At 39.8% G+C, this 19,797-nt stretch overlaps 1 protein-coding gene and 1 pseudogene across 3 annotated transcripts in view; both read left to right on the top strand.

Moving 5' to 3' along the window:
• dapk2b (death-associated protein kinase 2b) overlaps positions 1-12,892 on the top strand; it is a 28,648-nt gene extending 15,756 nt beyond the window's left edge. For 2 of the 3 annotated variants that reach the window (XM_012871477.3, XM_012871476.3), the window contains exons 5-12: positions 2,891-3,020; positions 3,130-3,178; positions 3,274-3,300; positions 3,387-3,539; positions 6,182-6,227; positions 10,402-10,491; positions 10,585-10,665; positions 11,921-12,892. In XM_012871477.3, the coding sequence (XP_012726931.2) occupies positions 2,891-3,020; positions 3,130-3,178; positions 3,274-3,300; positions 3,387-3,539; positions 6,182-6,227; positions 10,402-10,491; positions 10,585-10,665; positions 11,921-11,998 (654 nt within the window). In that variant the 3' untranslated portion in view covers positions 11,999-12,892. Of the gene's footprint in view, positions 1-2,759; positions 2,774-2,890; positions 3,021-3,129; positions 3,179-3,273; positions 3,301-3,386; positions 3,540-6,181; positions 6,228-10,401; positions 10,492-10,584; positions 10,666-11,920 lie in introns of all 3 variants that reach the window. The other variant, XM_036149532.1, reaches the window with a different exon arrangement.
• LOC118566662 lies at positions 6,234-9,946 on the top strand (annotated as a pseudogene).
• Positions 12,893-19,797: the final 6,905 nt, after the last annotated feature.

The raw sequence follows: 19,797 nt of genomic DNA, 5'->3' as shown, positions 1-19,797 counted from the left end.
CATTTAGACAGCAGGTCTCTCATGCTTCTAAGGTAGTGTCTCACCACTTGGGTTTACATATCCTTCCTGTTTCGGTTAAGCAAGTGTTTAGACCGGCAGCGACACCACAAGGTTATCTCTTCTCTCTGAGAGAGCCGGCTCGCCCACGTAGCTCTATAAACAGTTGCTCTTCAGTTTTCTATAATTGTTTTCTGAAGCTCATTTTACGCTTTTATTTATATATGTATTATTATTTTTATTTTTTTTTACAATTAAAGCCAGAGGACACTGATTTAGATTTGACTTAGGCGTCAACCTTTTCATCATTTTTAGTTGTGTTGCGCCGATGCCATTTTTTGGCTCTGATACCGATACCTGATACCTGGCTGTGCTGTATTGGCCGATACCGATACCATACCGATACCATCTGTTTGAAATTGATGTGTGTGTGTATATATGAAGAACTGCATACTACTTGGATGTAAAATAATTGCCATCATGGCTTTGTCAAGCTGCTACCTTTGTAAAGCAGGAGAAAGACTAATACAAAGTGAATCCAGTAGAACTAGTGAGTGTCAGGAGAGAGAAGGCTGCGTTCAAACATCAAAATGGTATCGGTGCCCAATTTGTTGGTATTCGCCGATAACGATACCACCATTTTAGTGCTGGATCGGAGCCCCGCCCGATACTGGTATCGGTGCAACACTCATTTTTAGCACATTCAGAGAGGCGATACTGAACTCTCCAGTGTAAACATCTGTCACAGAGCAGTTGCAACGATGTACAGGACTGCAACGCGTCAACAGGAGACTGACAGTTCAGAAATATCTCTAACTCAGATTTTCAATAAAAAGTGCTCCGTTTTCATTTAGCAGGTGGAAAAACCTAACAGAACCTTTCACCCAATGTAACTTTCCAAACACTGCTCATCTAAAGTGACTTAAAAATGATAATCAAGTTTCTGTGCAACAAAAGACCGACTATGTCAGGAACCGGCTATAAAACTGTGACCACTTAGAGAGGTTGTGGTGGTCATAATTTGCCGACATTACCGCTCTGATTAGTCCCTACATGGACAAAGAGCACCTGCTGGGGTCTTAATAATCCTCTAATACGTTTTTGTTAGGTGTGTGTGGATTTCATTCATTTTTCCCAGATGGTACGAGTTCTTGTATGGAATTTATCAGAGGAGCTCAAAACTTTTTCAAAACAACCGCTGTTGTTCTGCCTGCATTATCCTGCTTATTTAAAAGGCGAGTAGAACACTGTGACGTCCCCATGCTGTCCTCGTCTCAGCCTTCCTGTTATCTGCTCTCTCTCAATGACTAAACTGACCTCAGACATGCATCTTTTCCCCTGGTGCCAACTCAGAGCGGTTTGCTACAGATTGCTTTTCAGCTTTTTTCATTAGTAACGTGGAACTGTTAAAATTTTTAGTTCCCACTCGCCTGCGGTTAGCTCGTCAAAGCATATTTTAATAACTAATATCTTCAACCGTTAAATAATTTTACACTGGACGTATTGTGTATGAGCGCTGTTATTATTGCGTGCCAGCATTAGATAGCGTCAGCTTACCTTCACATGTCCTCTAGTTCCTATCCTTCCATTTAAGACCACCTGGCTTCTCTGTCTCCTGTATATTTCCAGGGTTCTATGTCTAGCTGCCTTCTGTGGTACCCCTCTTTTACTGTGAGTCTGAAAACAGCCATAAACGGAGCAGAAGTCTGAGCTGCTGTGTTGGTTTTAATTACAGTTTCTAGACTGTGCATTCATCTTGGGACATAAAAACAGGCAATAGTAAACATTAGAGCAGCTGATCGGTAACTTTTTTTTTTACGTACTCAAGCCGCTCCCTTGGCTTTACTGCCCTGGGCTCTGAGCCATGTCGGCCATATGAAATAGCATCACCACATTCAATGGCTCTTGAGTTTGTAACACTGGGATTCACTACTTGCTCTTCATAAATGCATGTTGTTAGCCGATATGCGTCAGACTCAGCAGCAGAGGGGTGTTTCACAGAAAGGCCGCCTAGCTGCAGGTAGTCTCTGCCCAGGAAATCAGGAAGATTTCAACCCCAGCTTCCACATTGTCCCTCATTCTTCCAAACACTGGATTAACAAATTTAGCTTATCTTTAAACTTTCTGTATTCCAACAAAAAATAACGCATCACTTTATGTTGCATTTTAAATTTAGCATCAGATTGCCTTTGAACATTTTTTCCTCTTTTCAATTTTTCTTGTACTTTTGTTTTGATTCGTCATGAAATTGTCTTTTACAAATTCATTCTTCCTAAAATATCTCCAGATTTGAATAGCTTTCTTTTGTTACTGTGTCGGCTGACTGAAACGGTGCTGACCTAAGCAACTTTTTCCCCCCTCTCAGGGCTTCATACAAACTCTGGTGTACGTTACGCAGGCCCCCAAAGAGTGAACTACTTTTGGATCAGCAAACATTTGCAGAATCTGACCAAAATCGTATCAAATTACTCAACCAACCTTCACTGGAATCCTTTGTGGAAAAGCTGCAAACCGAGAGGCCAGCGCGTTCCTTCCTTTCTTAAGTTTCTGCTCTGAATGCATGAACTCCAAAAATGCTCATGCGATTATGGGATACAGAAAATCTAGCACTGTAGCCTCGCTGTTGTCACTTTTTTATTATTATTATTATTTTGGTGCAAAGCTGCAGTGAGCTGTTAGACACAAGAACATTGTAAAACCGTTTTATACATGCTGCACTAACACAGATGCCTGTTTTTTTTCTTTAACGCATACAAAAAAAGGCAGTTTTATCAAGGTAATCTGAGTTGACTACCTGTTCACTCATTATCCAATCTTGGTAGCAGGAAAAAAAAAAAAAAAAAAACCTCTATGAAATCCGCTGACGAACCTCTTTGTTGTGTTTGCGCTGCAGCCTGAAAACATAATGCTGCTGGACAGGAGCGTCCCTCTGCCGCGCATTAAAGTCATAGACTTTGGACTGGCGCACAAAATCCAACCCGGAGCAGATTTCAAAAACATTTTTGGCACACCTGAATTTGTGGGTAAGGCAATTCCTTTGGTTACTCTCTAAACCTTCCTTTTGCGCTGTAATTACTTGTCGTTTAGACCTCACGCTGTCTGCAAAGTTGAGTTTGCTCCGTCTATTTTCAGCTCCGGAGATCGTCAACTATGAGCAGCTAGGACTGGAGGCAGACATGTGGTAAGAGCCGCTGATTACATCTGACCCTGCCGGCTTCCACGCGACAAGCCGCTGTGCATAACTTTGGATTAATCTCGTGCTGTTTTTTTTTACAGGAGCATCGGAGTCATCACCTATATACTGTGAGTTGGCATCTCGGCGCATCGGTCGGGGATTATGTGGAGAGGGTGTCGGTCAGTGAGCGAGTGTCTCTCCGTCGTCGTTTCAGTTTGAGCGGCGCCTCGCCTTTCCTCGGTGAAACCAAGCAGGAAACGCTGGGAAACATCTCCGCGGTGGACTACGACTTTGATGAAGAGTTCTTCAGTAATACCAGCGAGCTGGCCAAGAGCTTCATCAGGCAGCTACTGGAAAAGGACACCAGGTAAAAGAACGGGGAGACAGCTGAGGGACGGAGGTGAAGCCTGGTAGCTGGTGACGGGCGAGCCGCTGTTAAACATCAGTCACACAGCGCATTGCCAAAGTAACACTACCTCTTGAAGGATTTCATATTTTCTCATGTTACAGACGCAAACATGTGTCACAGAGTTCCACGGGAAAATGATACGTCTTTTAGAAATAAACATCTGAAACTGAGGCACGCATTTGTGTTCAACCTCCACGAGTCCACGCTTTGTAGAAGCGGCCTTTCACGGCGATTACAGCTGCTACTTACATAGCTCACCACCGTCAGGGTGTGAATGTGTGTGTGAATGGGTGAATGACTAAGACTGTAGTGTAAAGCGCTTTGGAGGTCGTCAAGACTAGTTAAAAGCGCTATACAAGTACAAGCCATTTACCGTTTTACCATTTACCACATCTTTCAGGGTATGTCTGAACCATAGATGTGCATCCACACAGGAAAAATGTCCCCCTTGTTTTAATAAAACAACTCAAGATCAGTGAGACTGGATAAAGACTGGATAAAGCTGTGAATCGAGATCTGGAGTCTGACTGTTCCAACACACCAAAAATGCTTTGATTCACATCGGGCCATCGTGGCTCTGGTTGTACGTTTATGGTTACTGTCCTGCTGGAAAGTGAGCTTGTAAGCCCAGCCTCAAGATCTCTTTCAGATTGTAACAGCTTTTCATCCATGACTCCAGTATAAACTATGATCTGTCTTGACCCTGCGGAAGAAAAGCATCCCCAGAGCATTATTCTACCACCACCATGTTTCATGGTGTAAAATAAAAATGTAGGCCAGAAGTTTCAGTTTGGGTGTCATTCCACCAGAGCGCTTTCTTCAACATATGTGTTTCTCCTCCATGCCTTGTGACTGGCACACATTAGGTTGGACTTATCATGACTTTGTTTTTAACAGGGTTTTCTTCTCACCAGCCCTTCATGAAGTTCCGATTTGTGAACAAATAATACTGTAGTTGTCCTGTCAAAATATTCTTCCACCTGAGCTATGGATCTCTAACTTGACTCTTGCCAGATGGATTTCTCCCTGCAGAGCTCCCCACATCCTTCTAGGATTGCTCCATTGGAGATGTATTTCTTATCAAAAATGCTTGCATATGATTGGATAAACAACTTGTAAATACCTCTTGCTGCGTTACACTTTTTTTACTCCATCATGATTCACTGAAATCAGGGATATTTCCGGGGACAGCTTTTGCCAGGGACAGGTAATCCAAAACAGAGATTTGGGGACATCTGGTCAGCGCTTGCTTCTTCACTTGTGAGGCGCCGTTGTTGTCCGAATAACTCACATCTACAAAAACACCACCCAGCGATTCTGATTGGCTCGTCCATTTTATGTGGTATTGAAATCCCTCCCGATGGCAGCGATTCCAGATGGATGTGTGGAGCTCGGCGGAACTACATCCATCTGGCGAGATTCAGGTTAATGGATCTCTTGAGCTCCTCCAGAGTTTGCATGGACCACTTCTGCTTCTCTGATTATTTCTCTCTTTGTCCCAGTTACTTTAATTGGACACGTTTTCATAGGTTTCCATAGGTTTCCATTTGTGTTATACTCTTTCCTTTTCCAGATGATGGACTAAACAGAGCTTTGCTTTATGAGATTGTTTAAAGCTTTGGATATTACTTTATAACTTAACTCTACTTTAAATGTCTCCACAGCTTTATCACTGACCTGTCCGCTGTATGCATTGGTCTTCCTTATTTTCATAAATCTTCCCTAAAACAAACCTCAGAGGCCTTAACTGCAAAGATGGGTTTAATCAAAGATTAAACAGCACACTGATAAATTCTATTTGTTTTACTAAATGTGTGCTTACAGGATATCAGGGTAAATGGCCTACCTGTGTCTAACGTAAAATGACACCGCGTATCCTCCTGAACACACAATCTCCAAAAGGAAATCCGATGGTGGCAGCATCCTGCTTTTCTGTTCTGCACCAAAACGCCGATGCACTGAGAGTAAATTACACTCAAGCGGCCTGTTTACTGATTAAGTTACCTCCGAAGGCAAATTTCATTTAAGGGGGCCGAATGTGAATGCATGCCACACTTTTCAGATTTTTTTTTTTTTTGTTTAAAATATATATATATATATATATATATATATATATATATATATATATATATATATATATATATATATATATATATATATATATATATATATATACGTGTCATTGTTATTCCACTTTCCAATTATGCACTACCCTGCGATGTTCACATCAAATCCTAATGAAATGTGTTCATATATAAATGAAAACAACATAAAGAAGTTTGAACAGTATGCGTAGTTTTGCAAGTCATCTTGTTTTTAGACACAGAGTGATATTATGTATAATATCAGTTAAACAAACCATGGCTAAACCGTAAACTAATTATGACAGACAAAACAATACTTGTCTTTATTTGCACCATGTGGCATCTGTTTCCATTTAGATTAACCTTTAGGAAACACGATATTCCTGTGAGCGTTACATCTGACTGAATTCCTCTGAGATTGTAATTATAATGCATGACAGACCATCTCCCTCAGTGTGTGACAGACTTGCTTGGATGTATTTACTCAGCTGCCTCTTTTTTCCCGTCCTTTCGCAGAAAACGGATGACTATCCAAGATGCCTTGAATCACCCGTGGATTAAGGTATGCGCTGGGTTTAGGACTGCTCTGTGGCATGCTTTGTGTTGTTCTCATCACGTCCTTCTGAGAGAAAAGCTCAGTCGCGGGTGTCAAAGGTTATGTCAGGGTAACGGGGTCGCTTCTCGCAGGAGAAGTAGATGATTCATCGTTTAGAAGTTCAAAGATGTTTGACCGCAGTCTCAAAGTCCCAGAGTTCACACCCACTGGCCTGTCTATGGTCCTGGACCACGCGCCCACCGGGGATATTTATTTCAACCTTCACAACTTACACCCACTTCATCATAAACACCCAGAAGCTGTGTAAATGTGCCTGGACTGAAATAAAATCCCACCCATTTTTTTTTTGTTTTTTTGTTTTGTTTTTGATGCCGTGGAAAGGCGAAAGCCGTTGAGGAAGTGCGCTCACAATAGCTGCCGTAATGCATGCGAAAGGTGTTTTTTGCTGTGAAGTCGCACCATCCTGTTTGGACCAGAGCACCGAGCCAGGAAACATTGCGCACGCCTCAAGAATGTTTGCTGTGTTTTTGGCCATCTTCGCCTACTAATCCCCACTGTGGCTCATGTGGTCTTCACCACAGTGTGTTTTTCAAGATACAATCATGTGATTGCCTCTCACTCAGTGTCCCCCCCTCCCCTTCCTCCTTCCTCCTTCCTTCAATCCTTAAGTCCCGCGGCCAAACGGAGGATGATGCTGATGCATCTGGAGCTGAGGAGAAAACGGAAACGTTGGAAGCGAAACGTCTGAAGGAGGAGGACACCAGGCAGCCGTACTGCAGCTTGCCTCCTAACAACACGCATGTTAACTTGGAGCGCTTTGCTCACGTGGTGAAGCGCGTCAGCTTCACGGAGACGGGGCAGCCGGAGGTGGAAGGGGCTCGCCGCACCCTGCCATGTGACGTAGAGGCACTGTTCTCCATCTACAGTGACAAGGAGGCTAGGTACAAAGAGGAGAACGAAACCGTGAGGAAACGGCACTCTCAGGCCCGCTTTGAGTTTAGTAAGGTGGAGGCCAGCAGGAGGCGGTTGCAGGAGTACGTCAAGGCCATAGATGGAAGTCCGGAGTACATTACCGGGAGGTATGAGCACGGGCAGGGCCAACTGGATATCCTGAGGCAGGAGCTGAGCTCTGAGCTGCAGCAACTGCAGAAACTGGTGAGCTCTCTGCATCCTGAAGGAGTTTGACGTCTGCATCCAGAACGGCATCCTGAGTAAAGACGTAAACCAGCCTCTGAGAGAGTCCTGCGGTTCTGAACCGTGTCCAGACCACCACCACTCAAAGAGTCTGGATAATGTAGCAATGAAGTCAGTTTGATTATCCTTAGAAATCCCAATGGGGTTTAAACATTGGACCATTTCTTTAAAGAATGTGAGTTTTTAATACCCGTGTAATGTTGCTTCTTGACCAATCTTAAAAGTTTTACAAGGCACCACCTGAGTAAATCGTAAGTTTTGTTTCAGACAGCAGCTAAAATACAACACACACAATTTTTTCACATTATAAAACACCGAAGCTCAATATCAATAAAAAAAAAAAAACGAATGCAAGGTGAATGGTTAAAAATGTTTAAACATTTAGTTAAACTCACTCTATAAAACAACTTTCTTTAAATGTAGCTGATTCTGATCATGATAGGCAGAACCCATGTATGTTATGTATCATTTTCTTTATCACTGTATAATATGCACATACATTATCAAGATAATCACAAAAATACTCAAATCTGATATAGTTTAACATAATTGTATATTAGATTCTGTAATCTGTTACTTCTTGTCTCCATTTAGGCCAATCAACTGAAAAATGACAGGTTGTAATCAAATCACAATTACTTTGAGCTCCTGCTGATCTTCGTCAAGGTTTGGAGTCACATAGCAGCATTTCCTACAAAAGACTGTGAGCAGACGATAGAAAAATACCTAAAGTTGTTGCTTTATCAAAAAACCCTCCCTAGTACGTGTGTATCAATGCATTTATTAGTACAAAACGTCTCCATTTCATACCTGAGAAGTCAGGAATGAAACGACCAAAGCTAAAACATGACCAGTATACTGAAAGACATGTTAAAAACCGTAGGACTTTGACTTTTTCCGATCTTCTTCTTTAACATAAAACCAAACGACAAAGAACGGAAATAACATCTTATCATTTGGCACGGCCAAAGTTGAAGGATGCAGTTCAATCACCGGTTCCAGTTTTGTGTCAAAGTCTAAACTGAGATGAGGAAAATAAACTGAAAAGTCCCTTAAAGTCAGAATTACGCGTAAGATCCAATCCTGAGTGGTTGTCGTCTATTCTAAACTTTTTAACAGCATCAGTAAATAAAAACTGTGTTGTTGTTTTTTAATAGAGATTTTCCTTAAATCTTTGTAACAGCCTCCTTTAGTGAGAATTACTATAGTGTTTGAAAACATTGTAGCAACTGGGAAGTCCTGCAGCTTCTCTAACGTCTCACTCGGACATGGTTAATGATAAATGTGGAACAAATCAGCTTCCTGCTCTCGTTCATACTATGGAAATACTCTCGCCCGGTCCTCTCTCCTGACTCGCTTCAGTTTGAAGCTCGTTGTACTTGAGGGACTCAGCTGTATTTCGCAAAATATCTTCTTAGAATCACTAAATGAAGCACAAATCCCACTGGTGGTACTTGTACTGCAGCTTGAGAACCATGGTTCTAGATCAACTAAAAAGTTAGTTGCAGTGTAAACACTATTTTGATACAGGAAATAGGAGTGTGAAGATGAATTTTCTGAAACAAAAAGCCTGTTTTGCTTTACTGATAACCTAAATAAGATGATGTTTTTTTTTTTATAGTTTGGGTATAAATTTACATCCAGGAAGCAGTTGACACAGCACAAATACTGCCTGTCTGCACTTCTCGTGTTTTATTTATTTATTTAAATATTTATATTTTGGGAAGTTCTGTCGAAATGATTGCATCAGAAATGCGTTGGAGCATCACCAGGAGCTGACTGCATCCTTCACAGCTGGATGTGAGTTAAGGGTTGCATCTGCAAGCACTTGTGTAGCAGTTTACATTTTATAACCTTCTGGATATATTGTCTTGTTGGTGTTCTGTCTCCTCTGTTACAATTCAATTTTTCAATTTCAATTTTATTTATTACAACAATGTTTACAGCCGCACCTTCTTAGGATGAGAATAATATTGCAGAGCAGGGCCATATGACACGTCGCTCAGAGTTTTTATTTTATTTTATGTAAGTTTAAGTCACGTGTTAACTCGCTGGTATGAAAGTTTTCACATTTGGCTGAACCCACTTAGATTAAAAGTTTATTAAATTCTTATACATATAGGTTCATGTTTGAAACTAAACAAAATAATATAAATAGATTATCTAAAAAGTTAGACTACGTTTAGTACACCAGATTTATCGATTGCTAAAGAAGCAGCTTGTTTTTTTTCTTTCTGGTCACCGTAACAGACGGGCTCAGTTCAATCATTCGTCTGTCTCCCTTTAGGCGCTGGCTCTGCTGCCTGTACAAAAATAAGCTTATCTCATTTCTGAATGACTCCAGCTCTTTCTCAGACCAATGAAAATTACACATTATTATAATTTATTGTCTTCATGTAAAACAATAGACTAGAATTATGTTTTATTTAACTTAAAAACCTCTGAATCCTTTTCAAACTTTTTTTGAAATGATATAACACTTTGAGCACAATATCGAGCACTTTTATTTAATGTAAGTCAACACTTCAATGTTTTTTTTACTACTTTTTTATTTCATTGATTATTATCATTATTTTATGTTACTCTTTTTTATCTTGACAGTAGATAACGTTTCTTAAAGATGTTATTTTTCTTTTTTATGAATTTAAACAGGCACTTTTAAATATTTTTCAAACTGTTTACCCTTTTTTTTATTTCTTTCTTGAAGAATGCAAGTATCCATCACTTGTGATAACATCTCTTGTGTATAAATGCATCTAATTTCTTTCTTCTTTGCTGGCCCAAATAAACAATTTTTCTTTGTCACATTCTTCGCGTCTGCTTCTTTCTTCAACCCTGAAACAAAAGTAGTCTCTTCATGATAAACCCACTTTTTAAACTGTGATTGTAGCTTGACTCTCGAGCTATCCCAGACATGCTGACAAAATCCGACCACCTCGACTCACAAATTGTCTTTTCCATGTCATCCCACGTTGTGTGTCTGCAGCCTCTCAATCCCAGGCAGGCCATGGAGAAGAGGCTTTCTGTGATCAACCTGGAGAACTTTAAGAAGCAGTATGCCAGACGCCGCTGGAAGGTAAAGTTCAGGATTAAACCCTTAAATTATCTGTGGAAAATGTAGCAGATTTTATGACCGCTTGTCTTTTTCTGTGTCTCTAAACGCTTATAGCTGTCCTTTCGGATTGTGGCTTTGTGCAACCACTTAACGAGGATTATGAAGAAGAGTCAGAAGCTGCCTGAAGATGATAAGGTGAGGAAGACGTTGTAAGGGTTCAGCCGTCGTAGCGGCGTAACAGTTCAGAAAAGCTTCCTCCAGACATTGCCGATGCGAGGCTGCTGCTGCTGACGCTCTCGTATCTGTGCTGTACTTGCACAGCCAGCCTCCCGAGAGTTTTTCTCCTGCTAAAGACTGGAAGCAGAGCGCCAAGGCTTACCTGACTTTGCAGAAACCTGTCTGGATGCACCTCTGCTTGATAATTTAAGTTAAATCAAAAATGTTACCACCTGTACTTATGATATTACAGATGAGGACAGAATTTTCTGGTCTACTGGTAATGATGTGTAAAAAAAACAAAAAAAAAAAAAAACATTTTAGTGCTGGATCGGGGCCCTGCCTGATACTGGTATCGGCGCAACACTAAAAAAAACTAAAATCTTTAATTGCAATATCATAAACTCATACTGAAAAATAGAAAACTCCAATCCCAGCGTAGGAAATAATTGTTTCTGATGTAAAGCAGCCCCTCTGTTTGTTTCAGTGGTGTAAAATGCCACAGATGACTTAGAGGTACAACACGGAGGATTACAAGGTATTCACAGCTAAAGTGGCACCAATGATTGTGGATTTTATTAGAAACAATTGTGATGTGTAATCCCAGAGAGTTGATGTTCTCAAATTAAAAGTTTGGATTCCTCCAAATGGTTCTGTGTGAGATCCGGCTACTGTTACAAATATCAATTTCATTTTAGGCTTTTTACACATCATTACCTGGTATTGCTAATAAATGTGGCCAGTGCTGTATTTAAAACTAGATATAAACCAAACATTATTAGCATAAGGATTTGGTTTCGGGAATTGCTGCTAGGCTGGAGCGCAGCAAGGAAGACTGCTTCTGGACATTTGCTTAATTGTGAATGATTTCATTCTGAAAACCAATATTTCAGGATAATGACATTTTTTTTTTTTTGTTGTGTGATTTGGTTAAATTCAGGAGTAGAAAGTGAAATAACTTCCTGCATGCATCTGAGTACATACAGGCTGTTTGGAGATGTACTTCTGATGTTTCTTTGGAAAAACCGGACGTCATTCCTACATATTGTTCCTTGTGGCTCATATGTACATTTATGTGCAGCAATAATGCACAAGCAACTTGTTTGTTGGGCCAGATTACATGAGTTCAGATTCTAATTCTGGATATAACTTTCTAAAAAAAAAAACAGACCATCTCCACACTTCACTGCAGTCAAAATGATTCAAACGTCTTTTTGTTTCTTCGTTCTTTCAGAGGGATTGTGAAAGTGACCAAGAGGAGGAAATTCTGAAGAGAAGGCCCAGGACCAGAAAGAGAAGCAGCACTTCCTGAAAGAATATTTGTGAACCCTGTTTCGGGCGTAAAACAGTGACTCTGCATCCTTTTTTTTTTTTTCTCTCTCTTTATTTTTGGGCACGGCTATGCAGAAACCGCATGTGTTTGAGTTACGGCTGTTTAAAGCAACGTCAGGGTTAGTTTTTGACAAAGTGAGCACTTTTTCTGCAGCATGTTATGCAGAGCCGCGCCACTTCTAAATTAAAGCTGCTTACTGGCAGAAGAATATGTACAGCAGCTATACTGTTGACAGGGCCTCTTTGTGGATATTCACACTTGCACAAGAATGCAGAGGGCTTCCTCTCATGACTGCAGCCTCAAAAGTGCTTCAGCTGCCGTCTGTTGATAGTCACACTTTTTTTTTTCTTCTTCCACTGGCCACATCTGGGTGTTGCAGTTCAAAGTATTGAGAATTGAAAAGTTTTAGCCTCCAGAGGATGAGATGACAAGTTGGTAGCAGATCTTTGTAACCAAATGTTTACATGTTTTTTTTGTTCTGCTTAGACACAGCAGATCTGTGCAAATAGTGTTTACTCTTGTCCTGTACGTTTGACCATCTCAGCTATGATTATCCGGAACCTGTATGCAATTCTGAACCATCTGTTTACTGTATGCTTGTAAATGATCATAAATAACCACCTTTTATCTTATGTGTACATAAGAATGCCATACAAATCTTTCTATGTAAAGCTAATTTTGCTGTTTTTAAAATGAATTATGTAATGTGATGTATTTATGGTGTAAATAGAGGCTCTGTAGCTCCAACAAATGTCTTAAGTTTACTTCAATTTTCATTTTAGGCTCCTAATAGTTGCGTTCATAGTTTTAAACATTTAATGCTGTAATCTTACGAACTGATACTTTGTTTAATAAAACTGAAGAATATTGTTATTTTTGCCTTTTTTATTATAGTGTATATAATAAAAAAAGCATATTGTTGAACAACAATTCAAGGGCACACATTAAATACAGTGAGAGAGAAAAATAAATACATATATATAATATGTACTTTTTTCACAGACACAGACAGATGATGTCTTAAAGCCTTTGTTTTTGTTGATTACGGTTTTTGTCCCCAACTCTAACAAATAACACAATATTTAAGATTAGAATATTGCATCAGACCAATAAAAATCCAGTTTTCATGCACAAATAGGGGCTTAATAAAAAGTATGTTTATTACTGGCTTAAAGGTTGTTTAAAAGTACCTTTTGGTATTTTTAATCTGACAAACAAGTCTCTTAGAAATGTATTTAACTTAATTGGATCATTTGGACTTTGGGCCATTCTAACCCATGAACCTGCATTTGTCTAAGGCATTTTATTCTAGCTCCGGCTTTAGGTTCATGGTCAATGTCCTGCTGGCTGATGAATCCCCATCCCAACCATGTGGTGTTCATTGGTTTTAGTTTTCCATCTGGGGGAAAACAGGTTTTGTGTCTTTTTTTTCAATGGCAGACAAAACTGACTTGTGTTGGATCTCTACAGCTCCTCCAGAGTTGCTGTAGTTGAGTTGCTTTTCTGATTATTTCCTGTTCCCGGCCTGCCAGTTTAGGTGAAAGGCCATGTCTTTGTAAGCTTGTTGTTTTACCAAACTCTATTTTTGGATGATAAGATATATAAGATGCTATTGTATTCTATTCTAGAATAGAATAAAATAAAAATATTCTTTGTTGTCCTTCACTGGGGAAACTCAGGTGTACAAGCAGCAAACTAAAACACAAATGGAAGCATGCATATACAGACAAGTGTGATTAAAAAAAACAACAAGCAAAAGAAATTACACTGTACAGAAAAAGACTATTTTACAACATTAAAAAATCACCTCTAGCCTTGCTGACGAACTTAGCTTCTTCCTCTCAGCAGCAGATAAGCTGCAGCTCCAACAACATACACCATTGGAGGATGGCTGATGACACCACAGTCAAAGAAGGTCTTCAGGAGCGCCCCCTGCAGTCTAAAAGACCTCAGCTTCCTGAGCAGGTAGAGTCTGCTCTGAACCTTACTGTAAAAAGCATCAGTGTTGTGACTGCAGTCCAGGTTTGTTGTTCTGGTTATCACCCAGGTACTTATAAAACTGTACTAAATGAATGCCAGTTCCTTGGAGATTCTCCAGTGTCAGTGTGGTGGATCTGTGGAAATCCACCACCAGCTCCTTATTTTTTCCCCCCACGTGGATCATGAGATGGTTTCACTGGCACCTGTCCACAACGAACCGTGTCCTCTGTCCTCTGAGTCGTCCTCTCCTGTAAGCGGGCCAACTATGGCTGAGTGACCTGAGAACTTTGGAAGACGGCAACCTGTGGAGTTGATGGAGTCTGCAGTGTAGAGAGTGAAGAGGAACCATGCCAGCACAGATCCTCGCAGACCGGCCTGTCAGGTGGTGGTCCACTGCGGAAAGCTTGTCCTTCTGAAGTCCAGGCTGGAGGGCGTTAATTAAAAGCACCGGAGAAATCAAAGAAAGTGATCCTCACAGTGCTTCCAGGCTCCTGCAGGTAGATGATTGCGTCATCCGCTCCGGCGACAGGCTGGTAGGCAAACGGCAGAGGATCCGATGAAGCTCAGGGAAGTTGTCCCTAACTGATCAGGTGTCGTATGAAGTACTGAATTTAATTTTTGGGTTTAAAAGTAAATAGTGTATACCATACTTGTTAGAGCTCTTTTATTTACAAGATCTTTTGAAAACTAAATGTGTGATTTTTCCTCCAGTTACATTACTTTGTGTTGGTCTTTCTGCAAACAAGCTTGCAATAAATACATTGGCCTTTTATGTGATAGTAATTAAAAGAATGTGAAAACAATTAAAGGGTTTTATATACAGTATATATATATATATATATATATATATATATATATATATATATATATATATATATATATATATATATATGTATGTGTGTGATTTACGCGTGGAAACCCCTAGTCTCCTTACCTTTTCTAAAAATGAAAGAAGCCTGTAAAAATCCCACAAATACTTCAAACGGCTAATAAATAGTACTTGGAACATCAGCATGGCCTAATTATGATAACTCCGGCCAAGTGTTGGGGACCTGTTTTCTTATTTTCTCCCGCCTACTCTTTATTCTCACAACAGTAGGGGTGTTTGGGCTCAGCTGGGCTGAAGGAGATTGAACGGATAATTTGATGTGAACTGAACACAAGCTGGCACCGCCATAATGTAGGCCAGTTTGTACAACTAGTGAGAAAAAGAGTCATAACCAACAAGTGGGTCAGCTTGAGAGTCTGTGCTCTGTTAGGGCTTTTATAATCCTTTTTACCGAGCCTTTCATGATGATTGGCTGTAAAATTGTGTAGAATCCTGCATTATTGCTGCTCCACTAAGATATATTGTGGGGTGAGAAACATTTGAAAATTTTGTGTCGCTCATATGCCTGCAAGAGCAGAAACTAAAGAGATATTTAAGGAAAAAGATTGAAACAAACCTTTGTTTCTCTGGTATAAGTTTTTTCCAAGTGTCATAAATTCATCTCTGGCTTTGGTGGAAGGGAAAATTGCTCCAATTTCAAGGAGCTCTGGCTTTATTTTCTTTTTTGCAGACTGGTTTGAGGGAAAGATGATACTTTTTTTATATCAACAGGTTAGAAAAGCAAACAAAAAGAGGCTGGTTTTCATACACCACGTGTCTTCTATTTGTTTTTTTAAAGCAAACAGTTCACTAACAGTGTCAAACTTACTGACGGCGTTGTAAACACGAGCGCCAGCGGATTTCAGCACAGCTAGCCTACAATTAGCCTTGATCTTTCTGCCGTTTGCTTTTTCCTGTGTATTCTCTGCTGTCAAAGTTTCCACAGTGGATTTTAATGCTTTGGTTTTTACTAGTGTTGCACCGATGCCATTTTTTGGCCCCGATACCGATACCCGATAACTGGCTGTGCAGTATTGGCCGATACCGATACCATCTGTTTGAAACTGATCTGTGTGTGTATATATGAACTGCATACTACTTAGGGTAGTAGAACTTTTTATTGCCTACCTGGAATGGGTGAATATAGTTGAATAAACTTTTGGCTCTCAAATGCCAAAATAGTGCAACTTTCATGAACTTATATAACATGTATAATAATAGTCGGGAGAGAGAAGGCTGCATTCAAGTGACATATAAACAACAAAGTGGTATCGGTGCCCTATTTGTTGGTACTTGCCGATACCGATACCACCATTTTAATTCTGGATCTGGGCCCCGTCCGATACTGGTATCGGTATTGGCGCAACACTAGTTTTTACAAAAAGAAAAGAGAAACAAAACCCTCCAAACGGTCACTGACGTGTCCCAAGATGGACAAGGAGGCAGAGACAGCCCAAGGTAAAAGCAAGGAACGCACACGTATTGTCCTCAAAAGGTGTCTCAACAAATGAACGTGTATTAAAGCAAACCCTCGTATCTTTAGATTTACGTTAGTAGAAGTGGTAAATTAAAGATAACGGAATGATTGCTTCTGCTGGGAAAACATTTATTGCACACCAAAACTGTTTGTAAGCGTAGCAGTGATAAAAAAAGTGCTTTGCCCGTGGTTGCTTGTGAACAAAATATGGAACTTGGCTCCAAGCTGATTATCTAAAAGGTCAGATGAATGCCGTTTGAGTTTGATGCTGCCCTAAAATGCTCTGGAAACTCATAGTTTGATGGCACTTTTTAACAGCTGATGAGCTGAACTGGTTTTTAGGTTTGGTTGTGATATAAACATGAACCTAGCTGGTTGCTTTGATGTGCTCTGAGAAACATTATCATTCAATATTTCCCTTTCTAATTTAGATTGGAGGCTTTTTTTATAAAGGTCCCGAGGTGATAAACTCAGTGTCCTCAACACAAATGTCCTGGGTTCCTTTCCAACCCGGTGCCATTTACTGCCTGTCTGTCTTCCCCTGTCTCTCTGCTCATTTTATGCTACTAATCAGTAAATATCCCTGGTGCCACTAAATCTTAAAAAAAAAAAAAAAAATGAAAAGGTGTTTGGACACTTTGTGATATTGCATAACGTAAATAATTCCAATAGAATTTATTAAGCACCGATTTCTGTTGTATCACCTCTTTATGAGCGCTCTCATGTTTAATGAACTGGATAAAGTTTTCTGACAATTCCCTAACGAGTCATCTTCTGAGCTCGGGAACGCGTCATACGATTTCTGTAGAAATCAAACATCAAGAGTCAAGAATCTTTAGAGTCATTATGTCACCATGATGAAATTTTGGTGAAGCGCCAGCTCTGAATTCACATAGATCCACCCATAAACACACAGACGCAAAAGAAGACACAATGTTCAAATGGTTCAGCGAAAAGCGAAACGCGTTGTTGTGTTAAATCCAGAACACCAAATGTATCAAGAATGCATCATATACAAATGAGATTCTGCTGGAGGCCCTAAAGTACCCTGGGCAGGGTCTTAAGGAAACAAGTGTCGCTGAAATATTTTAAGCACAAACCTTATCCGAAAGAAGTCATATGTTTTTAAGTTTTACAGCTGGTTAAGTTTTAAAAAGTGACTTACAGCCAAGTCTTCTCAGATGGTTTCGCTTTAATACCCTGTCTGTATTAACAGAAGAAAAAAATGGTTAAAGCGCCTCTACAGTGACTGCTGGGACATAGTCTTGCTTTGTTAGCAGGTCCTGGTACTTTGTAATGACAGCCAGACAGTTACTGGCATGAGATGAGATAAGAGAAAGCATTTGCTGCATGCCCCCGGCCTCTCCTCTGCGCCTGATGAAGCAGACAGATTAATGTTTATGTTTCAGTCGGGTCTCACTGATACATGAGCTCGGGCCTTTGTAATTACCGGAGAGCGAGGCGACGTGCCTTCCAGTCAGCCGCCACTGTCCAGTCTGAAACATCTCGTGATAACAGGAGTCCCAGCTGGTGTGCCTGGGATCACTTCTGTGGGATTCCAGCCGACTTATGTCAATATGACTGGAAGCGAGGCCCTTTCACGCAGACGGATAAAGCTCGCTGTCAGAAACACCATGTAACTCAAAACCGTGTCCTTCAGGATGTCTTTGGAGCAGCGCTTGACTCAGATGTGCATCATGAGCTCAAATTGTGCACCTCATGTTTTCAAGCCTGCACTACTCTCTGTAAGAATGAATGAGTCATGCACCAGTGCTGATGTGAATGCACTGCAAAAACGGAATCTAAAAATATCCAAAAATGGTCTTAAATAGTGTTTTTGTCCTTGATTTTAGCAGGTAAATAAGATCATATGCCAATGGAATAAGTATGTTGGACCCATAAATTAAGATAATTAGATATGCTGCACTTGAAATAAGATGATGGAGATGAATTGTTCCTATTTTAAATGCAAAAATCTTATTCTATTGGCAGATCACCTTATTTACCTGCTCAAATCAAGGACAGATACACTCATTTTCAGAAAATTGTACTTACTTTTAGTTCAGTTTTTGCAGTGTGTGAGGCTTCAATTCAGAATAAACTATAAAAAGAGAATATTAAGAGAAAACCGGTGCAATTTTTTGCCCTAATGTCTATTTTTTATTTTCTTTCTAGATGTAATTGTATATTCTGTGAAATCTATTGTTATGCTCATTTTGATGACAAGTCTATATTTAAACTGTAGCTTGACATGATCATGAAGAAGGGAAAACTTTTTATAGAGGTATAGTGCCACCTTGTGACCAAAGGCTGAAAGTGTCCCAACCCAATGAATGAACGATTTAATAAATGAATATTTCTTAGTATATTATCTAAATTAAATGTAACTAAACACACACAAAAAAAGGATTGAAGTGTCAATAATTTATCAGGCAATTAGATTCTGAAAAAAAAATCAAAGAAATATTTTTCAGAATTTTAATATTTGACATCTTCCTTGCTACATACATTTTGTTATAAAATACTTTCATGTTTTATTATGACTGGTCAAATAGACGCTAACATCTGATTGGCTAACCAAGAACTTTTGCTCGACTGCAGACCAATCACCTTGTATGTTGCGGTGTTATGTTGCAAGGCAGGGCTATGAAATAATTGAATAAAACAATTCAATAAATTAAACTAAATACATGCAGAAATTAATGAAAGACCTGATTTAATACTATTTTCAGCTATTCTTAAATGATCACAAACTAAATAAATTCTGCCCGTTTTTCAGCGCATCATTTGAAGAAAGATTAGCAGTAAAAGCAATCTGCAAAAAAATAAACAAATAAAAACATTGTCAAGTCATTTTCTTTAAGACGCTTTATTGTATTGAAAAAAAAACTGTTATATGTTACATAGTCAGGGAATAACAGACAAAAAAAACCTATTTATATCTATACAAATGATCAATTAAATTTTAAATAACTATGTGAAGATTTCGTAAAATGTTTGTCGTCTGTAAATTTTTTCTCAAAATCGTAACTGGAGGAGAATGCGTTGCTCAGGTGTTTACAAGAATGTTTGATTTTTAAAGTTTCGCACACTTTCAGGAGCGTAAATACAAGGTGATGCTGCAACTCTGTAGTCACATTTGCTCTCAGGTCCATGGATACTCCATCACGTTATCCCGGATGGTGTTGCTGCCGTACATTCATTCAGGGCGGCCCTAGGATCCGACGGCAGAGGCTGCGTGGCTCTGGAGACAGACCTGAGGATGTTAATCATGCATGCCAGCCTCTCTCCTTCATCTGCGGGATCATTAGGTCTTACTTTAGTGTGATGATCACTCACTGGAAACGAGCTCCTGCTGCAGGCTGCTTCCATTATTCATACCTACAAGAGCGCAGTGTGCCTACTTATTCTTGGAAATAAGACAAAATGGGAGTGGGCGAAAGAAGGGGGAGG

This window comes from Fundulus heteroclitus, chromosome 2 (genome assembly GCF_011125445.2).
Source record: "Fundulus heteroclitus isolate FHET01 chromosome 2, MU-UCD_Fhet_4.1, whole genome shotgun sequence".
NCBI lineage: Eukaryota > Metazoa > Chordata > Actinopteri > Cyprinodontiformes > Fundulidae > Fundulus > Fundulus heteroclitus.
This window is presented reverse-complemented; position numbering and strand designations above follow the sequence as displayed.